Genomic DNA, 27,705 nt, shown 5'->3' with positions numbered 1-27,705 from the left:
CAAATATGAAAATGGTCCGGCCTCCCTTCTTCAGATATCGTGCTTACAAGCTGGGCGTCACAAACGCACACACACATATGCCATCATGAAAGCAAAGGTTACGATTATCATCGAAACCAAAACGTTAGGCGATAGGTTTGACACCTGTCTGATAACCATTATCAGTGTTGCAAATCAACTTAACATGTTAAATGAGGTGAAAAGCAAACCGTCAGGAAATAAAATATTCGTAATATTGTAATCTGATATCGAACATAAACCAATCACGGTTCAGGAACCAGTGTTTTACTGGGATTTTGAAACGTGCGTCCCAGGGATGTACGCATCTCCTCGAAAATGTTTGAATGCAACAGATTAAAACTTGCTTCAGCTCATACACTTCTTTAAAAAAACCTCAAGCCAACGAGCTGTTATATGTATTTATATTATATGTTGTTGAATTTTGACAACTCTTGACCTCGGGCGGTCTTGCCCACCCCCCACCACCCCCCAAATAAGAAACCCATATCGGTGCTCTGATTACCAAATTAAAGGAGGAATGTAAACATCTACTTCTTTAACGTATAAAGCGATGCAGAAAGTATGACACTAATCTAAGTTTAGTTTTCCATGTATCATTCATCATGAATAATTGATCATTGTTTCTTCATCAAATGAAAGTTGAAAGAACAAAACAAACACAGACATTCTGTAAAGAAACTAGGTGAAACAATGGAGATATCCAGGGTTACTTTGCCAATTGTATTGAAATCTGAGTAAGTAGTCAAATAACGTTTGTATAAATGCTAACATGATGAACATATCATTATTGTGCATAATGCACAACATGATACAGTCTATGGAAAGTGGTTATCAGAAGATTACATACACGCAAATAGCTGTTCTAGCTATTGCTTTCTGTTATGAACTGATACTACACCCCTCTCCCCTCCCATCCCCTCTAGTAGCATTCATTAACAACTGACAGTAAATTAAGATTAAAATTAAGACAAGATTTAACATTCAGCCTTCTCCAATAGCCCTCATCACAACAACTTGCACACTGTTCAATAGTCACGTCCGTGTTCATAATTGGGAAGATCACATTTAGCATGCCTCCATCTTTGATACAAGGTTACCCTGTTCTGACTTCCACTTTATAAACACTACTGGCCATGTATACTAATACACTACTAGACACTTCCATGTTCATGATTGGGATGATAATTACAATACTGGCCATGTACACTAATACACTACTAGACACTTCCATGTTCATGATTGGGATGATAATTACAATACTGGCCATGTATACTAATACACTACTAGACACTTCCATGTTCATGATTGCAGAATGATAATTACACTACTGGCCATGTATACTAATACACTAATAGACACTTCCATGTTCATGATTGGGAGGATAATTACAATACTGGCCGTGTACACTAATACACTACTAGACACTTCCATGTTCATGATTGGGATGATAATTACAATACTGGCCATGTATACTAATACACTAATAGACACTTCCATGTTCATGATTGGGATGATAATTACACTACTGGCCATGTATACTAATACACTACTAGACACTTCCATGTTCATGATTGGGATGATAATTACAATACTGGCCATGTATACTAATACACTAATAGACACTTCCATGCTCATGATTGGGATGATAATTACACTACTGGCCATGTATACTAATACACTAATAGACACTTCCATGTTCATGATTGGGATGATAATTACAATACTGGCCATGTATACTAATACACTAATAGACACTTCCATGTTCATGATTGGGATGATAATTACAATACTGGCCATGTATACTAATACACTAATAGACACTTCCATGTTTATGATTGGGATGATAATTACAATACTGGCCATGTACACTAATACACTAATAGACACTTCCATGCTCATGATTGGGATGATAATTACAATACTGGCCATGTATACTAATACACTAATAGACACTTCCATGTTCATGATTGGGATGATAATTACAATACTGGCCATGTATACTAATACACTAATAGACACTTCCATGTTCATGATTGGGATGATAATTACAATACTGGCCATGTATACTAATACACTAATAGACACTTCCATGTTCATGATTGGGATGATAATTACAATACTGGCCATGTATACTAATACACTAATAGACACTTCCATGTTCATGATTGGGATGATAATTACAATACTGGCCATGTATACTAATACACTAATAGACACTTCCATGTTCATGATTGGGATGATAATTACAATACTGGCCATGTATACTAATACACTAATAGACACTTCCATGTTCATGATTGCAGGATGATAATTACAATACTGGCCATGTACACTAATAGACACTTCCATGCTCATGATTGGGATGATAATTACAATACTGGCCATGTACACTAATACACTAATAGACACTTCCATGTTCATGATTGGGATGATAATTACAATACTGGCCATGTATACTAATACACTAATAGACACTTCCATGTTCATGATTGGGATGATAATTATAATACTGGCCATGTATACTAATACACTAATAGACACTTCCATGTTCATGATTGGGATGATAATTACAATACTGGCCATGTACACTAATAGACACTTCCATGCTCATGATTGGGATGATAATTACAATACTGGCCATGTACACTAATACACTACTAGACACTTCCATGTTCATGATTGGGATGATAATTTTTAAAGTTTAGGCTTGATTCTTGGTTACCATATTTTTATTTCCGCTTTTCTCCAATCATATCTTTTTAATGTGCATAATGTACAACATAATACAGTCTATAGAAAGATAATAATCAAATAATTACATAAACTGCAATAGCTTTTGATTATTTGCTTTTATAAACTGATAATTCTGCCTCCCCCACCCCCTCCCCCAAGTCTACTAGCATTCTTAAACAACTTACAGTAAACATGAAGATATAACGTTAAAGCACTCAAAGTAACCTTCATCACATCATTAACCTTGTCAATGCACTGTTCAATATGAAAATTAGTAAAAACACCAAGAAGTTGTAAAAGTGAAATTAAAGTTTATAGGATAAAAAACCTCAAACCTGCCCGTCACAATTCTTCTGTCATTAACTAACAGTAAAAATTAAGATATATATGTAAAGGCACTGTTGAGTATGAAAATAATTGTAATAAATCCAAGAAGTTGACAAATTAAAAATAACCGTAATAGGAAAAACCTCAAACCTTGTGTTTATCTGGCTATTTACATCAGCTGAACCTGCTTTTGTTATTGAAATCAAAAGAATAAAGTATTGCTATATGCTAATGATGCTACTTACTCTCGTGCTAATGGATGCAATATTTAGATAAAAAGCTCTTCATTTACATACAATATCTAAGGGTTTGACAGTACTGTGAATAAATCCCTCACTTAATTGCTACTACTGCTTATGATTTTATATTCACCAGTAAAGTCTTGTTACGTATTATTTACTCATGAAAGGAAATTATTTCTGTCTTTTATTTTAATAACATCCTTACGCTTTGGAAATCTTTTAGTTTGGTTTGTTAGGATTCTACTCCTGTTGGTCTAAATAAATGGTCAAAGCACTGATCTCTGGCAGTGTGTTTACTTATTTACTTTCTACTCTCTGGCTGCTCTTGTAGCTTTTATTCGAATTGCTCAAAATCGTCCCTTTTAAAGTTCCTCTATGAGCCTCCTCTATTTGCAAATATTACAGCAGAGACTTTGACAATGACACCATGGGAAGTAAATATTTAAATTCTACGGGCCCATGTATACTAATACACAAATCATCAATTCTGTGTTCATCATGTTCATAATTTGGAAGACCATCTTTATCATGCCTTCATCTTAGAAACAAGGTTACCGTATTTCCACTTCCACTTTCAAACAGTATTGGACATGTTTACTTAATACACTACTTGGCACTTCTGTTTCCATAATTGTGATGATAACTTTTAATGTATTGGCTTGCATCTTGGTTACCTTATTTTTATTTCCACTCCCTCCATCATATCCACAACCATTTTTTGCTGAATGATTTTCGTTTACATTAGCTTAAAAAATTGACCAGGATTAGTTCCAAAGTTTGGTTATGATAACATTTTCAAAGGTACAGTCACAGGGGTTCAAATTATTCTCAGATGTTGAACAGTATTTAGTTAATAGTGAATCACATCTTTCAGAACCTGGGAACAGCTTATTCCAGTTGGGAACTGAGATACCAGCATTTGAATTTCTAGCATATTGAAGACTGTCCTTTGCATCAGGCATATCAAGATATAAAGTCACATTTTTATATGAGTGCAACCATAGTTATGTTGTTTAGTTTATAGTTATTTTTGAAAATGCAAAGATTATTATGGCCTATTCTAAAAGCCTATCCATTTAATGATGAAAGCAGTGTCACCGTGTTATGTTTCTGTCCAACATTTGACTCCCCCCTGCTCATCCCCAACCCACACTCCCCCCACAGTGTGGTCAAATTTGATCATTCATGGTTTTATACTGAATTTTAAATTGCTTACATGTAAAAAAAATGAAACCTCATACCACTATAGAACTTAAAACAAACTAACTAAACTCAGAAATACCTTTTATTTGCGCTGAGATTACCAATTTCATGACATATTTCAATTGTGCCAATGCAGAACTACAACTCAAATTTGTGTCTACATATTTGTAGCCGATATTATCCATTTGTATATTACTATCTTTACACTTAATATTGATTAATTGTTCTTACATTAGTTTTCATTTTGGAAGCCAAGTTGGTAAGGCTATCAATTGGCCAAGTTAAAATACTGACTTTGACAACTTCTGGACATTACATTAATACATCTAACAACAAAACAATCAGTTTGAATTGTATTTCAAATATGGTAAATCGAGAATGAATTTGGATGCTGAACACTTGATAAAAGGCAGAGGTTGATCAGATGGTCCTCGTTGCAATACTGACGTGGACCATTCATCATGGAAACATCTTAAATCCACATCGTAATCACTTAATTTCAGGTTTATGAGTATTAAACTTATAATTCTCGTTAATGCATTGTCACTCAATATTCTATTTTGATATACCACTACATAGCATATCAGTGAAGGAAATAATGGTCACAACTGATCTAATCTTTTACTATAGTTAACAGAGTCTTCATTTAATCCTGCAGCTCCATCTTAGAAGACAACAGCATATTCTTCTGGATTGTTAAGATGATCTCTTAGAAGCTCATAACAAAGAAGATACTCATCCTGGGAATGAAAGGAAAATGGACAACTTGTAAAACTTACATAAAACATTTACTTAACATGGAATGCCACAATAAACCTACACTGCCACACTAACTCTAAAAGTTTGTATTAACCTCAATTATATGAACTAATTACCAAGCTTAGCTACAGAGTAAACAGTCAGGGCAATACTATTAATGATTCACCGATCATGTCCTAGTCAAGAGTATCACTAAGGGCTACTCCTACAGGTAATTGAATCACACTCACTACAATTGGTGAAAGTTACATATATACTCTAGACAATGGATTATAAAAGTTACCCTGCCCACATATTTACCTTTCTAGTAAACAGATGTTAAGCTATAAATTAAGAAATGACCACACTATGACATCATTGGTAATGACATCCACACTAGGTTACTTTACTGGCCGAGGTCTGATATCAGGAGTTGTTATGGATCAAGTCCCTGTTGATATTAGGTGCACAGACAGATGTAGGGCTTCTGTTGTAGAGAGTTACTGTGGAGGTCAAAGTGTAAGTCATCTACTGGTACATAGAGGTTGGAAGAGTTTTTATGTTTCTTGTTGGCTTGTAAATAGAAAGTGTTAGTCATCTTTTTGGAAAGTATGTAGAGGACTTCCTGACTTTCTCTACCCATGAAAGACTTATACACAGTAATTTTCATTGGTGTTGGTGTTATTGGTTTGGTAGCTCCAAGAGTGTCAATGTAAAGTCCTGTGTATTCCTCAGAAATCTCAGGGACTTCATATTCTGGCTGTGGAACGCTTGGTAATTTATGAGCATCTGTTTCTCCAAGGTTGACATCCTCATACTGGTAGTTACTAGTCGGTCTGTCTCTTAATGCCCTGACGAGGCATAGCTTTGGCTGTTGCATCAGCTGTTTTAAGAATGGTTCTCTCATACCCTGATACTTGTGTGGGAGCTACTTTGTCTGTGAGATCTTGATACTTTGGGGCTGGAGTATTTCTGGTTTGTTCCTCTAGAGCTATGTAATCTTTAGGATCATCGGTTACTCCTGGAATTAATTTCAGGTCCATTGTTTAGTGGGAGATCTACTATTGTCTAAAAACATTTCACGTTTACAAACAAGCTTGTAAGTTATTTCTCAGTGTATTAAAATGATTTCCTTACCAAAAAATAGAAAAAGGATCCTTGTGGTCTATTTTAAAATCAGTTTATAGTAATAGAATATTTCAATTATGAAACATGTTAAATTAAGGTCAGAAATCATTATTAAAAGGATAGAAATTATCAAATCATTTAAAAAAAATGGTTCAATCCACAGACACTCAAGAATTTATTCGTATTTAATGGTGAAGGTTGAACTCTAGAAACCTGATTAAAAGTAGTGTATAACATGTTTTAAGTGATAAAGTATTTTAAGATGCTAGCTGAACTAACGAGACACATACTCACCAGCATTAACATAATCAACATCTTACATCTACTGGTTTAGACAAACTCGCAGGCTTTCGCCGGATTCTGTTCAAATAATTGTTAAACAAAATTTGTCAAGCAATTGCATTAAATGAGAACAATAAATGATTGGGAAGATCTAATTTTATAATTCCCTTTGTTTGAAAGGAAGGTCCCTTATCATCCAAATATCAAAATAAAACAGAGGTGATTGTACCATCACATGTCCACTAACATGACATCAAAATGGAGGAAAGATTAACAACCCAAAGGTTCATGAACCGCTTTGAGAGTTTGTGGAATACTCTTTTGGTTAAATATGCCCCGCCCCCACCCCTCCAGATAAAATAAGAAAGATGGTGCTGATCTTTAGGTTTGCTTCAACTTTTTATTAGAAATACTGGACATCCATGCATGAAGGTCATGCTTGACTACGCACTGAATTGCCAGACTATCTGAATTTATTCCAAACCTCCCACCACCCTTGGTCCCTTCCAGCCAGCCCACAGTCCCGCCCCAACCATTGGTCAAAGCCTAGATAATCCGCTTCAGATCAATCAGGAGAATGATGCAGGCAGTTCATATTCAGCTCTAATACCAAACTTAATATTTTAAATATGATGGCCACCTTACCGCTTAATTATCACCACCAACAGAATAACGATGAGCAGCACTGGGATCACCAGGGCAACAAGATAAACAGGTGAGGAAGGAGGAGGCTCACTCTCTTGAATGAAAAGTTAAAGAAACACAACTGTTTAAAGAATGACAACTTGTACATGTCTATATACCATCATTTTCTTCCATAAGTTTGGTTAATGGGTGTTGCAAAAGTTTTACATTCATTTACCAATTAAGACCTATTAAATGGTAACTTTTTCGTAACACATTTCATTACGTTCCGAAATTAATACTGATCTTTTCTGTATTACCATTGTTACCTGCTCTAGTCACTGAAATTCTTTCACTCAGAGTACTTTCCTGGTCTGTAGTGACAGTCACTGCAATTTTATAGGTCGTCCCTGGTTCTAGAAGTGATCCATCAACTGTAAAACTCTCAGAATTAGGATGTGCTGTTCCAGCCTCTTGTCTGGAAGAAACATCGCCCTGTATCTCATAGTATATAGTAAACTGAGTGATTCCAATACTGCACTGAACCGTTGGTTGCTGTTATGTTTAAAATGAAATCACACAATGTAAACTTACAGTTACTACACAAACATGCTGTTAAAGGTAACACTGACACTGGTCATACCAGTTTACTAATTTATCTGTTAGCATGGACAATAAAACCAGCTGTAATATGGTTATATATGTAAACTTATAATTCAAAATGTCTTTATATTCAGACTAGAGAATGATGATACAGGAAATAAATATACACTTTCTGAATGATTTTCTGGGTCCAACTTTATTATTTACTACCATCATCATCACCATCACCACCACCACCATCATCATCACGATCATCATCATTGTCACCACCAACATTATCACGATCATCATCATCATATCATCATCATCATCATCATTATCAACACCAACATCATCATCACGACCACCATATACCCATTATCATCATCATGATCATCAACATCATCATCATTACCAAGATCATCACCATCACCATTACCATCATCACAACCATTACCATCATCATCATCTTCATCATCATCATCATCATCATCACCATAACCTAATCATCACCATCATAATCACCATCACCATCACCACCATCATCATCATCAGCACCATCATCATCACCACCATCACCATTACCATCATCACCATTACCATCATCATCACGATCACCATCATTATTATCATCATCACCACCAGCACCATCATCATCACCACTATCACGATCATCACCGCCATCCTCACCATTACCATTACCACCATCATCATCACCACCATCATCACCACCATTATCACTACCACCATCATCACTACCACTATCATCATCCCACCACCACCGTCATCATCATCATCACCACCAACATCACCACCACAACTGTAACCATCATCATCATCATTAATTAAAACCAATTCAAGTATGATGATGCATTTAAAAACTCTCAAAGTTTGTTAGTTGTTAATATTATTGTCTTACCTGCCATGTCACAGTCACATCATTTGTAGCAGTTAAAGTTGTTGTGACCATCTGTGGAACAACTTCTGTAGAAAACAACATTTGGAAGTGATGTGTCTTACTCACCTTGAAATTTACATTAGTCCAGTCAATCTATGATTTAACCTTAAACAAATTGCAACAGAAGTTATTTCAACGCAAATTGATAGAATAAATTCGTCTTAGTAACATACTAAATATCGACATAAATCGACATTTGCCAAATTCCGAAATTTTGGCTAGAAAAAGAGACGGTTGTGTCGATTTTACTAATGCTTCTTATCAGCTACGGTAAACAATTATATAGCCGTTGCTGTGGCTACAGCCTACTGCTTACACTCGCGCACGCTCGGTCACGAAAACCTTTGACTTGAGCAAGGATGTAACGTTTTTGAGTCTTTGCTATCTGTTATCTGCGTGGAATGTTCAGGTAAGGAATAGATGTACATTTTTGTTATACGTAATAGCCATTGCGTTTCTGTAGTTTAAAATCAATTGAATATAGCACAAAAAGAAAGAAAATAATCGAAAGCATAGCTTTGCTAAACTGGTGTTAGGCTGGTATTACACACTAAATACATGTACTGATGTAGCCTATATCACTGACATTGGAGGCCTAGTTACATTTAGACTTGGACCTTATCTAAATTCGAACTCCACGCAAACAGAACATTTGCTGGTGTTTATTTTAATTTACCACAAGGTTACAAAGAAAACTAACCCCCAACTACCATTTACAAATGTAGTCTGGCTAGTTTCGCACGAAATACGATAGGCTAGCATAACGTTAGGCCTAATGTTATTTTTAGTTGCACTCAAAAGCAAGGTTATGCTTATGCCGAGATTGCGAAAATTTTGTAGCTACGGATGCCTTTACGTACCATTAGTAATTACGTACAAATTGCTGGAAAAATGAAAAAATCATGGATTTTCTTTATTGATCCACATTAAGTTTCATTTTTTCATACATTACTATTAACCAAACCAATATTCATTCGGATTCTTTAGATAACAACCGCATTTTCATCGATGATTAAGATACAATCTTTGTAAACTTTGCAACATAATTGCATATTTTGCATATTTTTAAATGTGGATCCAGTGCATCCCTAATCACCAGGCATGCAGCGTTAATTTCAGAACACACGAGCAGCTTCCAAAGTCTTTTCAAGGTAATTCTAAGAGTAAACGAACCCCTGGACGTCCCGAAGATGAACATCAAGCAGCCGCATTTATCAGAGTTGCGGAATATTTGAAAGAAAATGACGAAGTACAAGCTACTCTAACCGATCTAGTCGAAAAAATGAGTTTTGTCCGAACCCTTATAGCACTGTATACATGAGGAAAAGGCTACAAGATCACTTTGGCGATACAATTTTGATAACTGAGGTTAACGGCACACCAAACGTTGAAACATTCACAAACACAGTATGGTCAATTTTGCAAGAATTTTCAAAGAGACTACGGCATCAAGACGCATTTTCCGAGAAGTTGTTTATAGTAGAGGCTGCTGCAAAACTTATCAAAAGTGATATAAAGCAAATGGAAGCATCGCATTTGAGATATCCATCCTCATCAAGTGTGTCGTCAACTGAGCAAAATCTAAAGTTTATTCCTGACAGTTTGAAACTACTCTTAAACACTATTATGGTTGGAACAGAGAATGATGTGAAAGTATCTTCAATTGGACACGCCCTCATCCAAGCTGCACGACCCAGGGTTTTGATGGCTCCTCTACAAATTGCATTAGGAATACAAATGCATCACCACTTTGGATCTCGGTTCCTAATAGATACTTTGGATAAACTGGGATTCTGTTCTTCGTATTCGTTTGAGGAAAAATCACGAAAGTCATCTAAAAGATTCAGCACGCCAATTTGTTCGTTTCCTCAATCAAATCAATATTCCTCAATGTATGATAATTCGTTTTTAATAAAGAGGGGAGTAGGGGGCATGCCCGACTAAAGTGAGAGGGAGCACACTGAAAAAATGTATAAATTGTTACAATTTTGTCACCCCGCGACCCACAAAAATAAAAAAATAAATGTTACTCTCTACCACTGTTCTATAGTTACCCCCCCCCCCCAAAAAAAAAAAAAGCAAGTCACAAAACGAATCGCCGCTCGGTTAGAAAGTACTAATTGGCTACAGGAAGCGATGTGGGATCAGTTTAGCTCGATTGCAAATGCATAGTACTCGCTGCTTATTTACAAAAAATGGCAATGTGTAAAGAAGTTAAATTTCAGTTTTAGTGATAAAATCCCTTGTTTTGTAAATCAAGAGATGCCCATACAATGTGATGTCAAAGGAGAGTCACATGTTTTCATATTATTTGCCAGGCAAGTACGTTTTTTTCTCAATACTCTTATGCCCACGCTAAAGTTATGTAAACATTGTTCAACTAAAATCATAAATTAATTGAATAAGGAAGAAGTTAGAAAACATAAACCTGCACGTACATAGTCCTCTCTTAACTTATGATCACATGGCGATGAGGAAAGCGCCCTCACTGTCGGATTGTTTACTATCTAATTTACAACCATTGTTCACTATTTAAAGGTACCGCCGTATGATTTGATTATGCTTTTAATGTAATTAATGTCTCTAATGGCAATATATTAGAATATTTATTGAAAAAAATAAACCCGCCGCCATTTTGTATTAAGACGCCATTTTGGTTGGGTTAGACAACCAGGATCAATGTCGATTTTGGATATGATGTTTATAAGACACTTATCAGTCTAAAACTGCTAAAAAACATTCTGTTGCAATTTGTTTAAGGTTGAGCCATCTTTTGTCATAGATTGACTGGACTACATGTACATTTAAGGCAACTACCCTCCTCCTCTGTGTACATATAATTGCAACAAGCAGTATTTAAAGTGGTTAATACAAATGTCTAAATTTATCAAAACTAACTGGAATGTACATATAATGAACATTCACATATATCAAGATTTTTAGCTTAATTTAAGGCAATACTGTTTGAACTTAATAGTAAAGTACTTTATGTTGATTTCATAGCAGTGGCATTCAACAGAATACTACCTTTAATATACTTACTAATACAGAGTGTCTTGATGGTTACTGCTGGACCTCTGGGTCCCTCTCCACCCTCCCCTTCCCTGACTGCTGCTACACTGAATGTATAATTTCTATCTGACTCCAGACTTGATGCTGTATATTTCAATTTTTGGTCAGCCTGGATCCTAGATCCATTCATCCAATCCTGAGATGGATCCATCTTGTAGTATGGGATGTATGCCACCACAGGAGGATCACCAACATCATTCTCTTCATCCCAGGGTCTCCATGTAATGGTTACTGATGTAGTAGTCCTGGTTACCTCTGTAGGAGGGTCACTGATGAATGGTAACTCTGGAAGGAGTAAGTAAAGAAAGAAGAAATTTATATTCTATTTTACTTACAATTCTTTTATCTATTAACATCAAGATAAATATTCACTATAGGGGTCTCTAATGAATTGTAACTCTATAGAGTGTTGTCAAACAATAAGTTGATATGACTCTATGAGAACAAACAACCCTTGTATCTGTTACTTTTAACAATATAGCCAAAATTCCCTATAGATATTGCCGCTATGGTGGGTTGTAATAAATGGGCAAAGAGCATTACAGCTTATGTAGCAGCATTTCTTTTACATGTTAACAACAGTTTGCTTTTAATCGGTGGCAACTGGATATTTGTAACATAATTACACTATAAACCTACCATACACAAAGCCTTGTGACATTGATTGCTGTAAATATAAAAAATAAACCATGCCAAGACACAGAAGAACTGATCATGTTCAGATACACTGATAACCTCTGTCACTTTTCTGTTTGCAGTAATAACTGGAATTGTCCATGGTGATATCCTACCCACTATCATTTAATGTGTTCTCTGATCTAGAAAATATGATTACAATTTTATGTCCCATTATGCACATTCTTTTCACTCTTGTTAACTAGGAACAAATCAAATTCTGATAGATTAACCAAAAAGATGGAGACATTATTAGACTTTATGACAATTTTACAGAGATTCCACACGATATACTTACTGTACACAAAGCCTGTGACATTGATTGATCCAACTATAGATGCACCCAGTGACAGGATACAGAAGAACTGATCATCTTCAGACACACTGGTTACTCTGTAAGTTACTTCTCTTCTGTTAGCAGAGATGTCTGGAGCAGTCTCTTGTGTTATTCCATGCTCATCTATCATCTGCTCTGATCTAGATAGTCTAATCTGCAGTCTATTAACAACAGCAGTGGATCCTTCTAAGATACACTTGATCTCAACAGATGACTGAGGATATATCTGAGATAAAGTTTCACTCACAATATCTGAAAGAAAAGATATATGAATTGTAGAAGAGAGTATTTCATTTTCTTGAACACCTTTTATGGGATGCTTAAATATAATATGGCAACTATTATATAAATCAAAATGTTCAATGTTATTTGAATTCTCCTACTTACTAAGTTTATGAACAATGACAATTATACTAAGGAAAATGAGGGCAGAACTCCATTACAATGTAAAAATACAACTGTTTTGAGTAACCACATTAAAATGACTGTCCAAAAACTTGCATATATGCATAAAAAGCATTACATAAAATACAAACTTTACTTTTCATACCTCAGTTCTACTGTACCAAAACCAAGCAGGCAATACATGCAGTCTTATTCTCCTGTTTTAACTGTCATGTTTACCAGGTTCTCAGACATTGATCTGTGGTGACCTTAAATCAGTTTTGACCTTGACCACTAATCATGCCTCGACAAATATGATTGTCAACTTGCCACTGGCGGTAGAATTTAAGCTTTGGCAAATACAAAATGCACCACCCTCATACTTTGGTGATTAACCGTGGGCTAGTCAAACCCCAATATTAGGAAGACTATCGTTACAAACCTTTCACAGAATGATAAAAGCAGTACGTACCTTGGAGAACTTGAAGCACGTTTAAGTCGTAAACTTAACAAATCCCAAGGGGAACTATATCTGTGTAAAATGGTTTTGCTATCTTGCATATGCAGTATGTACAGAAATTTTATGTGCAGAGGTTGTTCACGAGCTTCACAGAGCATTTCTAGACATACAGCAAAAACCTTTAAATTCTGATATAACAATTAACTACAGGGAAGGGTTTGAGCGAAGCACGTAATGTGTCTTAAAGGCATTCATAAATATGCTGTATTCATATATTAATTACACAACCAATTTAAAAAGTTTATTGAACATAGATATTATGATGGCTTGGTTATACGCAAATGACCATAAAAGAAATACATTACGACTTTATCTTGGTTAGCCCTCGCTGGATTTATACCCTTAGCTAATGAAGCCGCTTCAACTTTCACAATAAAGCTTGAGGAGTAAGATAAGGAAGGCAGCTTTGGTTATTTTGTATATCTGATACCCAGATATCCCTGTTTTCTCCAGGTATAAACCAAGCAAGGGCTAAACCGGTTGAACTCGTAATGGAACCACATGCAGCCTTACTTGCAAGACACTGGAAAACACTACAGGTGGCCTCACATCTACCAGTCTGTGAAGTACATGTCCCCTTAGTACAAGAACACTCATTAGGACTACACTGACTAGTTGAGTAAAGTCTGATGCAATCTGTAATGTGAAAGACAGTAACAATATGTTAGAGTACAACTTGAAGAATGACTTACAGATGCACACAGAGGGGTGAACATCAAGGAATGAAGGAGAACTTTGCCTCCTGTGGCCGGTTTCTTAAATATTAGCAATATTTACTGCCAAAACCATACAATATAAGACATTCCAACTTTAACTAGTGCAGACAGTGGCGTAGGAAGGTACTTTTGAGTGGGGGGGCTGAAGACTGATGGCCGGCCTGGGGGAGGGGTCTAATTTTTCGACATTTCCAGGTGGCCTCAGGTTCCTACGCCCTTGAGTGCAGAAATGCTTAAGAATCTCAAGACTGTAATTAGTTCTCAGCTAAATCATATATACAATACTTACACTCCTAACTGACCGACTGCGTATATAAGTCACATAGACATTAGTGTTTAAACTGTGCACTAGGCTTCTATCTGATCAATATAATGATTCAATCAAAGATGTCTTAATATCTTGTTGAAATGGTTTCTGTTAAAATAAACTCTTGGAGAATTAAGATAAAGCCTGGGTATTAAAGTTAACATGTAGATTAACTATAGAAACATCCAATCAGGTCACATGGTTATTACATGCTACACCAGATGCTCCCTTTCATAGCAGTCAGTATCAGATTTAAACCACAAATCATGTATTGGAATAATATGTACAGTGAATGGACAAAACAGGCATCCACTGACTTGGTGTATAGGGTACTGTAGACTTGTGAGCAAGAGCCTATTAAACTGTGAATCCATCTCATTCAAAAACATATATCCTTTTGTGTGGAATGTAATTGTAATAAACAACATAGGGAAGCAATCTCTTTGAACTATATACATAATAACAGATGAAAGACAACTAAAGTGTTCTCTCAAATTAATTAAAGAGTGATATAAGATACTCTGAAGTTATTTCCCTGCATTACAATTATTACAAATTTTCACATGAATCAACCAATTCGACTTGGTAGCAAATATGAAGAGAGGGCCCTCTATGTGACAGCATCTCGACATTAAAGACCAACTATGGAGGCAAATTTTTTTGGGGGGATTTTCCATTAATTTAGGAGTTTACATACCCATAATCAACATGTGTAAAAAATAATCTTCGAAAACCTACTATAACCCATCAAAAAAAGACCACGAAAATGGACATTTTGGGTAGTCACGTGACATGAACCTCTGGAATGTCTGAAAAGAGAGATTGACCCAAAGGAGCCTCTGGTCACCGTGTGACGTCATTGTTTGTATACCGCGAAAATCAAACGCTGATATAGGCACTGTTTGTACACAGATAGCGATCAATTGTACTGTTTTTGACTTCCAATTTCGAGCGTTTGAAAAGCTGTTAGCTTTTACAATTACAAGCAGAAATTTTCCTAAATTGGTTATTTCATTAGCAAAATTTCCACTCAAATGGAAGCATCTTTTACATAGCGCAGCGTCAATAGGTCCGTACGGTACAATATACTGTAGAACATGCAAGCAGCTTGGCGATTCCGTAATACAACTTGATCGCAAGATACCGTAAACTGAACAGAAGAATAGACCTAAAAGATGCCTCATGCGTGATATGTGACGGGAAAATGGCTTACGTTACTGTCAACGAATTACCAAAAAGACACTAAACACAATCGAACAACTACGAGAAGATGCTGACCCGAATCGACCAATGTAGCATATACATGACTAAGCTTCAGCTGAACATAGTACTTACTCGTTTTAATATCCAAACGTACAAACACAGAAAAAGTATCCTTTCAATAAACAAAATTTAGCAGTGAATATCCAAATCCACGTTTCTCGTTCAATCCTGGGCGAAATACTACCGTGACTCTGTGTAATTCCATAGAGTTAGGTCTAGTTGAAACAGGCCTTGACCAGTTACATCCCACAATCACAAGACAGTCACTAACGAAATAAAACGTCCGATCGCTACATAGAACCGTTTTTATTCAACTCCTTGGACCATGCAGATGCCGGAATAAACATAACAGACAATATAACACAATGTATCACGAACTCACGATAATGGAATACAACAAAGGAAATAAATAAATGCGATGAAATCCTATAGCATGACTATTTACACATGCTGTGAGCATACATGTACCATGGAGCTATAGCTCCATGCATGTACTAACAATGCTACCCTATAAGCACGGTATATACACGGTCATCTCTTACGGTAAATATTATAATGTCAATTGCATGATATGTTACATGTAAGGACGTCCAGAGCTTGTTTACGGTCAATTACACATTAGCTATGTCCGGCCATGGTCCGACACAGCTATCGACAGAATATAACTTTCGCAGAATGAGACATTTGCAGCTTACACAGAGGCAGGGTCATGCATGTGGACTCATGGGCATGAGATACTCCGGGTGCTGAAAATCTTTCCGCGTGGATCTCAAAAATTGATCCAAAGTCTGCGGCGTTTTACGTCGGTTCGTTTACTCGGAAATCTAAAAAAGCTGATGCTTTTGTTGGATGAGGTATAACTGCAACCTCCAACAACACAGAATTGTGGCATTTCGGGGGAAAAGGAGTAATATCGTTGATGTTTTTGGCAGCTCAAGTATACAACTTTACACACTAAAAGTATTGTTTTGAGTGAGGTATACAAACAGTGACGTCACATGGTCGCCTGATGTCTTCGGAATGTTTCAGGAATGTCTGAAACAGGTTTCATAAAAAGCTGACTTTTCTTCCCATTTTTCACGTATTTAACGTCCGAAATTGGTAAAGTTAATTACAGCAATGTAATTGGAGTGAGTTAAGGATAACATACATGCAAAATGGTGGGATTTTATGTTCATCGAAAAGTCTCCATAGTTGGTCTTTAACTAGTTAGTGACATGTAAATTTGCATTAGGAAATACTTCAACCATATGGGAATGCGACTGAATTTCTTTAACACTCATAAATGGTATAATCATATACAATAAAGGCACAACATGCCCTACTTTTGATCATTATACTTCTCCCTTAGATGGTGGTACACCCTAGTTTAACAGATCGCAAACAGTAATTAAATAATATTATTTGTTGTCATTTTTATCATGAACTTTGTTTTGCCTAAATTTCCTTTTTTGATTAATATAATAAACCTGTGACATCAGAGAAGGGAATTTGTTTATGAGCACTCGTTGTTGTTGTACCAGTAGAGAAAACTGCTTTAAAGGGTGTAATAAGCTATTATACTGGATCTCAATAATAACCTTCTTGTACAATCACATCAAAGGTACAGACTTATTCATTTCTTGCTGGGTCTGAATATCTATATAAAGTCATTTTAGTCCTACCAAGAAGGAAAACTGTTTTAATGTGTGTAGTAAGCTATTTATATATACTATTTAATATAAACTGTCATGTATTACTGCATTTGAATAATTACCTTCTTGTACAATCACATCAAAGGTACAGACTGCTTCATTTCCTGCTGGGTCTGCATATCTATAAGTCACTGTAGTCGTACCAACAAGGAAGACTCCAGGTGAATTTGACTGGGAGACCAGAAAAGCAGTACCAGAATCATCAGTAGCAGTGGGTTCAGTCCAGAAAACAGTAAAACCTGTAGTACCAATCTCAACGGTACGAAATATATCACTTGGACAACCAGAGATGACAGGTGGTGTTACATCAGCTTTGAAAGGAGGAAATATGGAATAAATGGAATGGTGGGCTTCTTGTACAAGCTACGCCTTCCAAGCCCTTCCACCATTTTCTCTTCGTAATTTCCATTATTTTTCTTTCATATGATTTATTACTTATTATTTTCTTTGCATGGTATATTGTCTTCACCGTCTTATTATTACATACACATTGTGAGGAAATGGAAAAAATAAATGAAAATGAAATAAATAGTTTGACTTGCTGCACCAACTTTAACATGCCACAACATGGGAATCTTTAAATAGTTATTAGATGGATCTGACAATAAGCTTAAATTTAGCATATGTTGGTTGTGATTTTAATAATCTAACTATTATAATCACAGAGATGAAGATTCTTCATTGCCAATCTTTTACCTAGCTTAAAGCTTAAACGACTCAGTTTAGTTTATATACTCCTTGAAACAGTCATATTTCACTGCCATGGGGAAAACTAGTTGCATGATTTAACTTGCAGAGTTGAACCAAAGATACTTCAAACTTTCTGAGAAATATTTTGTGTTTCTCATTTTATAGTAAACATTTTCGTTAACTTAAAAGTTAAAAAGATAAGAAAAATATAATACTTATATGACTAACACGCAGCCAGCCTACAACAACATGTAAGACTGGAGCACCAATAATTTTTAATAATCTGAAGGTGTGCATTTTGATTCTACAGATCACCAAATTGATTAAGGATATGATAACCTTGTTGAACATTCACATCAAAGTTACAGACTGCAGTTTCCCTTGGGCCAGGGGATGCATATCACTGTTGTTAAACCAGTAGAGAAACCTGTTTTAAAGGGTGTAATAATCTATTATACTGGATCTCAATAATAACCTTCTTGTACAATCATATCAAAGGTACAGACTTATTCATTTCTTGCTGGGTCTGAATATCTATATAAAGTCACTTTAGTCGTACTACCAAGAAGGAAAACTGTTTTAATGTGTGTAGTAAGCTATTGATATATACTATTTAATATAAACTGTCATGTATAACTGTATTTGAATAATTACCTTCTTGTACAATCACATCAAAGGTACAGACTGCTTCATTTCCTGCTGGGTCTGCATATCTATAAGTCACTGTAGTCGTACCAACAAGGAAGACTCCAGGTGAATTTGACCGGGAGACCAGAAAAGCAGTACCAGAATTATCAGTAGCAGTGGGTTCATTCCAGAAAACAGTAAAACCTGTAGTACCAATCTCAACAGTACGAAATATATCACTTGGACAACCAGAGATGACAGGTGGTGTTACATCAGCTTTGAAAGGAGGAAATATCGAATAAAGTAAACATTTAATGTGACCCACCATTACAACATCTCCTGCATTCTATAAAGGGGCATCAATTCCAATTGAAAATTGGGGGGGGGGGAGCCAGACATTTCAATCTTGAGGGGAAAGTACTTAATTATTTGTGAATGCCGTCCTGGGTGAGGGGTTTAAGGTGAGGGGGTGTCCCCCTCCATTTTGGGAAAGTTTTGATTAATTAACGGTCCTTAGATGCAATCTGGTGCTATATTTTGCGACTTGAAGCAACGCTATGTTCAAGAATTTTCAGGCTTTGTCTGTCCTTTATTTATGCTTTTGAGGCAAATAAAGTTTGTGTTTGGGTTTTTTTAACACTGCAAATCGCATCTGGGGCAAGATTTTATTTTGGGAGGGCACGTCGTGCTTCCCAAAGCCACCCCATGAAGGAACATGGATGAAACTGAAGGAGTGTGTGTGTAGCCCACACCTCAAGCAACTTGGTGCAAAGCTTTTATTGGGTGGTGTCCCCGTGGGCCAGCAGAGCCCCTGGCTTGGGTCCAGGGGCGTAGCCACAACGGGTTCCAAGGGGCGGACTCACGTCTTGAAACTTCAAGTTTGCTTCAGTTTGGTCCCTGAACATGATGTCAGTCATAAAGATATTTCAACAAAAGTCACCTACCTCTAACAAGTGATTTGAATTTAATTAAGAAAGACTTTTCTATTTAACATTGAGAGATAAATTATAGGGCCTTTATCGTAATTAAAAAATTTGAAACTTAAACTAAAATGGAAACATTCTGAAAATTTCTAACATAACTAAAACAAAAATGCAGTCATAGCATCTGCAATCTTGTATATATACCTGATGAGCAGTTAAACCTTGTGTTCGTTTTGAACATCACTCCTACAATACATGACTGACAAATGAAATCAGAATAAATGATATGATTCTTTCGCTAAAACTATTAAAGTGAAATAGCTCATACTAAACAGGCATTCCGCCATTATCGTAGGCCTACTTTCACCTAGGAAGTGGGATTCTCAGGGTGGCAGCTGCCCCAGGTCACCTCCTCCTAGTCTATGACTCTGTGCTCAATATTATAGTTAACTTAATCACAAATCAAATATTTTTTGAACATATGTACATAACTACTAAACTAGAACTTGAGGTATAATGATGAACATAGTTACAACAACATGACTAGCAGCTTACCACCCAGGCTTATAGCACCATATTTGTATCTGTCTCAAAACTCCTTAACATTGGGGGATTAATTAGGGTCTTTATCATCGTGAAATATGTAGTTATCTAAACAACAATTAACCAGAATGCAAAAATGCCTAGTGGTTTCGATGGTGTAACATGAGCTAATTTCTGCATGAATCTGATGTAATGTATTGTGAGGGTGTGTGTACACAGGTGTAAAACATACTTGATACTAGTAATACAGTGAAAAGCAGTGCGATGTGACAAACAAAAAATTCACAATGACACAGGCTGTCCTGAAATGACCATTGACCTCAACATCAAGCTTCTTGTACTAAATGTGATAGATACATCAACATATATCAAATATGATATCAGTCCTTGTTAAAATATTGTGTAAAACATGGTTTCACAATCTGACCCCTGGTGAACTCAAACAACCATTGACCTGCGCCCACAACATTAAGGCTTCTTGTACTCAATGTGGTACAACTACATCCCAAATATGCGATCTGGCCAGGCTTCCCTTACGATATTATGTTTAGGAAGATGTGTTAGTGTGGAGAGACAGGTAAGAGGGGAGTGAATTGTTAACGTTTGACATTTGCTGACTTCAAATGACCTTTGACCTCCACCAAATGCAATAATAGGCTCCTTGCAATATCATGTTTACAAGGTTGTCACGATTTGACCTGTTGTCCCCAATTGACCTTTGACCTACACCAAAAAGATTAGGCTTCTTGTACTCAATGTGGAATGTCTACACACTAAATATGAATTGGTCCGACCTTCCCTTCTTGAGATATCAGTTTTACAAGGTCTTCAAAATTTGACCTCTGGTGACCCCAAAAGACCTTTGACCTCCACCAAAAACAATATGCTTGTTGTACTCAATGGAGTACGTCTGAACACTAAATATGATGTCTGCCCATGTTTCCCTTCTTGAGATATCAGGTGAACAAGGTTTTCACAATTTGACCCCTGGTGACCGCAAATGACCTTTGACCTCCACCATGAACAATAGGCTTCTTGTACTCAATGTGGTACGTCTACACATTAAAAGTTAGGTCTGCCCAAGCGTCCCTTCTTGAAATATCATGTTTACAAGTTTTTCACAATTTGACCCCTGGAGACGCCAAATGACATTTGACCTCCACCAAAACGAAATGCTGCCTGAACTTAATGTGGTACTTCTACACAACAAATGAGGTCAGTCCAAGCTTCCCTTTCTTGAGCTATTGTGTTTGCAAGGTTTTCACAATTTAACCCTGGTGACCCTAAATGACCTTTGACCTCCACAGAAAACAGTAGGCTTCTTTTACTCAATGTGGTTCTTCTACATATTAAATATGTGGTTTGCCCAAGCTTCCTTTCTTGAGATATCGTGTTTACAAGGTTTTGACAATTTGACCCCTAGTGACCCTAAATGAACATTGACCTACATAGAACACAGTATGCTTCTTGTACTCAATGTGGGACATATACACACCAAATATGAGGTTTGCCTAAGCTTCCCTTCTTGAGATATTGTGTTTACAAGGTTTCCACATTTTGACCCTAGTGACCCTAAATGACTTCCACAGAAAACAATAGGCTAGCTGTACTCAATGTGGTACTTCTACACACTAAATGTGAGGTTTGCCCAAGCTTCCTTTCTTGAGATATCGTGTTTACAAGGTTTTCACAACTTGACCCCTAGTGACCGTAAATGACCTTTGACCTCCACAGAAAACAATATGCTTCTTGTGCTAAATGTGGTACATTAACACATCAAATATGAGGTCTGCCCAAACTTCCCTTCTTGAGATATTGTGTTGACAAGGTTTCCAACTTTTGACCCTGGTGACCCCAAATGACCTTTGACCTCTACAGAATACAATAGGCTTCTTGTTCTTAATGTGATACATCTACACACCAAACATGAACAAGGTCCAACTTTCCCGTCTTGAGATATCGTGTTTACAAGCTGGGCATCACAAACTCACACACGCACACATACGCCATCATGAATGCATAGGTTACAATATTCATCAAAACCAAAAAGAATATATGAAGTTATAAACAATATACTAGAATCTCACAGAACAACTTTTAACATGGGTTCTAAGCATATTCAGTAAAACCTTGATATTTGGGGGATTTTCAGTCATTCTTGTGAAAGTTGTGGATATGAAAATATCTTAGATAAGACAAGGTTATTTTATATTCATCTGATTCATTGAATAGAGAAAAAAAAAAACAATTTTTATCCCCTCAAAATGATAAAATGCAATCTCTGAACACATAGAGGGAAGGAGACCCATGCACCCACTGAGCTCACACAATGTGAGTACTTTTATAATTAGCATAGCCTTCATGAAACACCTAGTACATATTATGAATTTGTCAAAGTAATAAGAAATACAATTCCAATCTAAGGAAAATGTTTATGGTACTGTAAAAATATACGGCACTGTTCTGAGAATGTTCTTCATCGGAAAACTTAATTTAGGCATATTACTTTGCTTTCATACACTGGAATGTAAACCTGACTTTTTCTATATGTAAAAGTAATATAAGCTAGTGGCCACTAAATATAGATGGCTTGAACTCAGTATTGTGCCCATGCAGCAAGTTACTGCTAGATAATAATGCGTTTTCGAATGTAGCTTGAAGGATGGTGGTGAAAAGGGACACTGTAGCAATGCCACAGTGGACCATGAGTAGCAAATCTTCAAATGAAATATGTTAGAGATTAAATTATGAATTTGGAGGACACTTGATCAACATAATATAAGCAAATGTAATAAAAAGGAGGTATCAAGGTGTGTGTGGCTTATTAAGCTGCGAAATTTATGTGAACCTTCACATGTGATGTGATTCACAAACAAACTGGATGATAGGCTGTAACATTATAAATGTGGTAACCCACTCTGATTACTTCTGAAAAGTAGAAACAAACAAACCAGGCAAAAAACACAACACTGCTAGAGAAACTCTTGGTAAAGTTCTTATTTTCGCAGAACACTAGTAAGTAAGTAGCTATTCTGAACATCAACTCCGCCAAAACCAACTCTTGCAATAGCCAGAAGTAGGAGAGCTGATATACAACAGTTATTAAAGGCATAGCATGAATGTTCATCTGATGTCATGAACCCAAAAGAGGGACCTTGCAAGTAAAGGGCTGTGCTGTCCACTCAATTATATTTTGTTGAGTTATTGAAAATAAGCTGCAATGCATTCCGAAAATTCATGACATCTGAGATTAGCTGGATAAGTGCATTCAAAACTTGCAATTAACTCAACGGTGTATGTACATGATTATTGATATAAACAAAACTTGTTGAGTTACAACCCTCAAGGTTTATGCAGGTACTGTGTTTTCCTATGTTGTCTTTGGGTTCAGTGTTTGAATTATAAACCTCTCTAGTACACCGGATACATTTAACTGAGCATACAATTCATAAGCTCAAAGCTGAGTGATGGGGTATAGGGTATGATTGAAGGGGAGTAAGAGGGTATAGTAGATGTGGATAGTGTGCAGGTAGGGTGAGTATTCAGTTAGGAAGTTGGTAGCGAGATGGTGGAAAGATTAAATGATGAGGGGGGGGGGGGGTATCAGGGACAGGCAGATGGTACTCAAAAAAAGGAGGTATCTTGAAGCAGTATCAGCAGGGTTTTATAACTGAGTCTTGTTACCATAATGAATATGGTGGTCCCGCCACTTGTCAAAAGAGAGATGGGGCCATTTTTCAATGCTAAAACCACCTTATAAACTGTCCTCTAATATTATATTTCAAAGCTCTCCTGACAGAATGAACAACTTTATAACCTTTATCTGAGAGATATACTATGTAGTCATACTGTTGGAACTGTCAGCTCTAGTGCTTTGAAGTGTGACATGTATATCTAGTAGAGAAATATTGACCCACCTGGGTGTTATCAAAAGTGAATTCTTTTCAAGGGTTTGATAAACGTTGGGATTAGTTGTTCACACTAGTATATACAAGTAAGAAGTCTCATTGTAGTTACCGATACAAGTATTAGCCGAACCATCTGGAAAAGGAAAGAAAGATGCTGGTTGCCACCTGGCACCTTCAAAACCTGGTGCACACCTCTCACAACTGGTTCCTTCAGTGTTATGCCCACAATTACAGACAACGTCTTCATTAACATTCAGAAAACAAAATTCACCATGGAGATTGCAATGACACCTGTTGCAGAAAGGAAAATTGAGATACCTTTGAATGAACGAAAAAAAAAATCAAATATTTCTGAGGTCATAACTATTCAGATTTAGAAAAGTCTTAAATTGGTATGAATTCAGTTCTCTATGTGAAGTACTACATTTATGACTGTAGATTACAGAAAGAACAGTTACCAGATTATGAAACATTTCAAACTTTCAGAAAGAAAGAAATTTTAGAAGGAAAGAAAGAAATTTTACAAAGAAAGTGTGAGAGAGATTAACAAATACTGAGGAAAAAAGAAAGTCACAATTAAAGCCACTTGCTAATAAATGCCAGTAGGCTACAGTGGCTACTTTAAAAGTCTACTGGCTAAAAATTAAGTTCTCCCAGGCATTTTCCTGAATAACAGCACACATGTTACTGTACCAGGGGCTTTTGTAAAGCAGCTCCAATAATGTTGGCTGATAATAAGCAGTAACACAGTGCCTGTGTTAGGTATGGACATCATGCGGATTCTGTCTGATGATATGTTAACCGAATTACCACATGTTTAAGGTCTTAAAGTCTACTGGCAAAAATTGCCAGTGTCTTTTTTTGCTACTTGCAAATGGCAAAATCCACTGGCATTTAGCCAGTAAATGGCTCGAATTTAGAGACCTGACTTTACGTCAAATACAATCTCATCTTGAAGAATCTTGGCATGCCTATTGACAAAGACCATAGCACAAAATAAAACTATACAGAAAGAACAATGTTATGCCTAGTACATTAAATTGTAAGAAAAATGTTTACAGTCATATCATAAAGTAACCATCATATATCAAATCATGTGTATGCATGTTTTAAAGTAAATTTATAAACCATAACTTACGATGCCAAAAGGAAAATATCTTGGATGCTATAATGGTATCTGTCAGTGGAGATTTGGCCTACTATGTTCTGAGCATCGAATGGTCTCATCAAATGAATTCTAATGTCAGTGAAGGAGAAGAAGGCTCTGAAATCTGGGTCCTCTTCAAATAGCTTGTTGAGCTCATCGACGAATGATCCGTCAGGACCCGAGAGAAGTCTGTACCTTGGAAGTAACTCAAATGACAGAAATCCATCTCTGAGGTAAAAATCAGGATTTGTGCAAATGACTTGAGTAACATTTGTAAGATCCCTTGGCATTGTGGATAGCAAATCAAAATCACCCAAACAGTCAGTAGAAAAATATTGAAAAACTTCCCAAGTTTGGCCAAAGTCTAACGATTTTTCAAGAGTCATTTGACTTGGAAGGTGTCCATCAGCAAATTGGACCCTCATATCACTTTCCATCTGATAGACTTTCCAAAAGGACAAGGTTACGTTGACCTCAAAGGGTGCAGGGTAGTTCTCCCAGTATGTGGACTGCCAGAAGGATGGTGGATTGTCATCATCTAACATAGCCTCTGGAGGATAGCTATTGGAAGGAAGCTCATCTGTACAGTCAAAGCAAGTTGTAGGTGAATTCTGTTGAGCAAAATGAAGAATTTAGCAACATATCAATTAAATTTCTCCCCAATAGATATGCTAAAAACCTTCAATAAATACAACCCATGTAAGCAGGTGTAGGAATCATATATAGTCACACTGCTTAACATTGATGTTTCAATTCGCCTAAGTGAACCAATATTCAGGAATTAATAAAGTAGGACAGCCTGAAGGGCAAAGGTACAATGCCATCTGATGATTAACAAATGTTCTCAGACATCTAGCCAGCTTTCTTTAGGCCAAAGCGGCTATAATTAAGCTTATTAATTTATTAGCCTAAAACAGTCTATCCAAACATGAGGCTAGGCCACACTTTTAATTTACAAAGTGGCTATTTTTACGACTAGTTGTAAGAATAATTTCCGACTTCGCATGCGCAGTTGCTATTTTCATGACCAGGAGTACTATTTCACGATGAGGAGTAACAATAATTTCCGGTTAGGGTTAGGGTAAGGGTTAGGATTGAGGTTTAGGGTTATGTTTAGGGTTACCCCTACTACATGTGCAGTTGCTTTATTTACTTTACTGCGCTTGAATTTGCCTTTGTCGTAAGAATAGTTTATAAATAATTGTTACGACCGGTCGTAAGAATAGCCACGGCCTTTAATTTAACTAGGCCAATTTCTAGGTTTAATATGGGTAAAAAGTACAGCACTAATTAAGGGAATAAACAAAACAACGCAATGCCCTTAAACAGCAATAAATCAAATCGTTTAGTGACGTATGCCTTGTTTTTTCCTTCAACGTTCAGTATTATCCTATGTTTCCATACGTGACACTGATTTAGGCCTAGCCTAACTCGTTAGGTATCTAGGCCTATCGTTAAATTTACACTACAGAAGAAATAACCTAAGTTAGGCTATTCATTGTTTTATTCTAATTTCTAACTTTAGACTTGAAAATCGGGCAGTATTAGGAGCACAGATTAGGACATTTGCCTAAAAGTTCCGCTAGAAATGTGGACTTACGACATCACACAATGTCTCAGTACCCTTGCGTCCGCATGTCGCGTCTTCTGGATCAATTCTTAGCGTCAACCTTTTGGCCTGGAAGAGGGTTTGGCTAAATTCTGTCATTGGGGTTATGTAACCATTGTCTGCTAAGTCTTGTGCTACACCATGTATAAAACATTCAGAAATACCGATTAGTATGACAACGAAGTTGAGCATCGTGAATCCACCTGTACAAAAGCAATCAACTGTAGAACCGTCTTCCGATAAAAAATAGCATTTTCCTTTCTTCTTCCTAAGCCTCATATTTTATGTTGTATGATATCATCTAGAATCGAATAAACATCCCTCCGTTAAATTGCCATTTTAGCCTACGTTTTGCTCTTTTGCAATGAAAGAAATTACAATCCCAAGTATTTCGTATATAAATACTGGTTGTTACTTGTTAGTGGCACTGATCGGTTAGTGGTAGGTACGGT

General features: G+C 36.5%; 1 protein-coding gene across 3 annotated transcripts; it reads right to left on the bottom strand.

Moving 5' to 3' along the window:
• Positions 1-720: 720 nt before the first annotated feature.
• LOC139966765 (uncharacterized) lies at positions 721-27,705 on the bottom strand. Of its 3 annotated transcripts, none has more exons than XM_071970106.1 (13): positions 27,245-27,705; positions 25,636-26,255; positions 24,607-24,788; positions 19,151-19,399; positions 17,869-18,117; positions 14,340-14,462; positions 12,884-13,174; positions 11,881-12,195; positions 8,800-8,864; positions 7,619-7,853; positions 7,320-7,413; positions 6,687-6,752; positions 721-5,266 (listed from the first exon to the last, which is right to left on the bottom strand). In XM_071970106.1, exons 1-12 carry the CDS (start codon positions 27,530-27,532, stop codon positions 6,701-6,703), a joined length of 2,763 nt encoding a protein of 920 aa, XP_071826207.1. In that variant the 5' UTR covers positions 27,533-27,705; the 3' UTR covers positions 721-5,266; positions 6,687-6,700. The 3 variants fall into 3 exon arrangements, with proteins under 3 accessions (XP_071826207.1, XP_071826210.1, XP_071826209.1); XM_071970109.1 differs by having other exon boundaries at positions 7,628-7,853; XM_071970108.1 differs by lacking the exon at positions 721-5,266 and adding an exon at positions 5,314-6,285.

This window comes from Apostichopus japonicus, chromosome 4 (genome assembly GCF_037975245.1).
Source record: "Apostichopus japonicus isolate 1M-3 chromosome 4, ASM3797524v1, whole genome shotgun sequence".
NCBI classification, from domain to species: Eukaryota; Metazoa; Echinodermata; class Holothuroidea; order Aspidochirotida; family Stichopodidae; genus Apostichopus; species Apostichopus japonicus.
The sequence above is the reverse complement of the archived record's forward strand: the minus strand, read 5'-3'. Positions and strand labels throughout refer to the sequence as shown.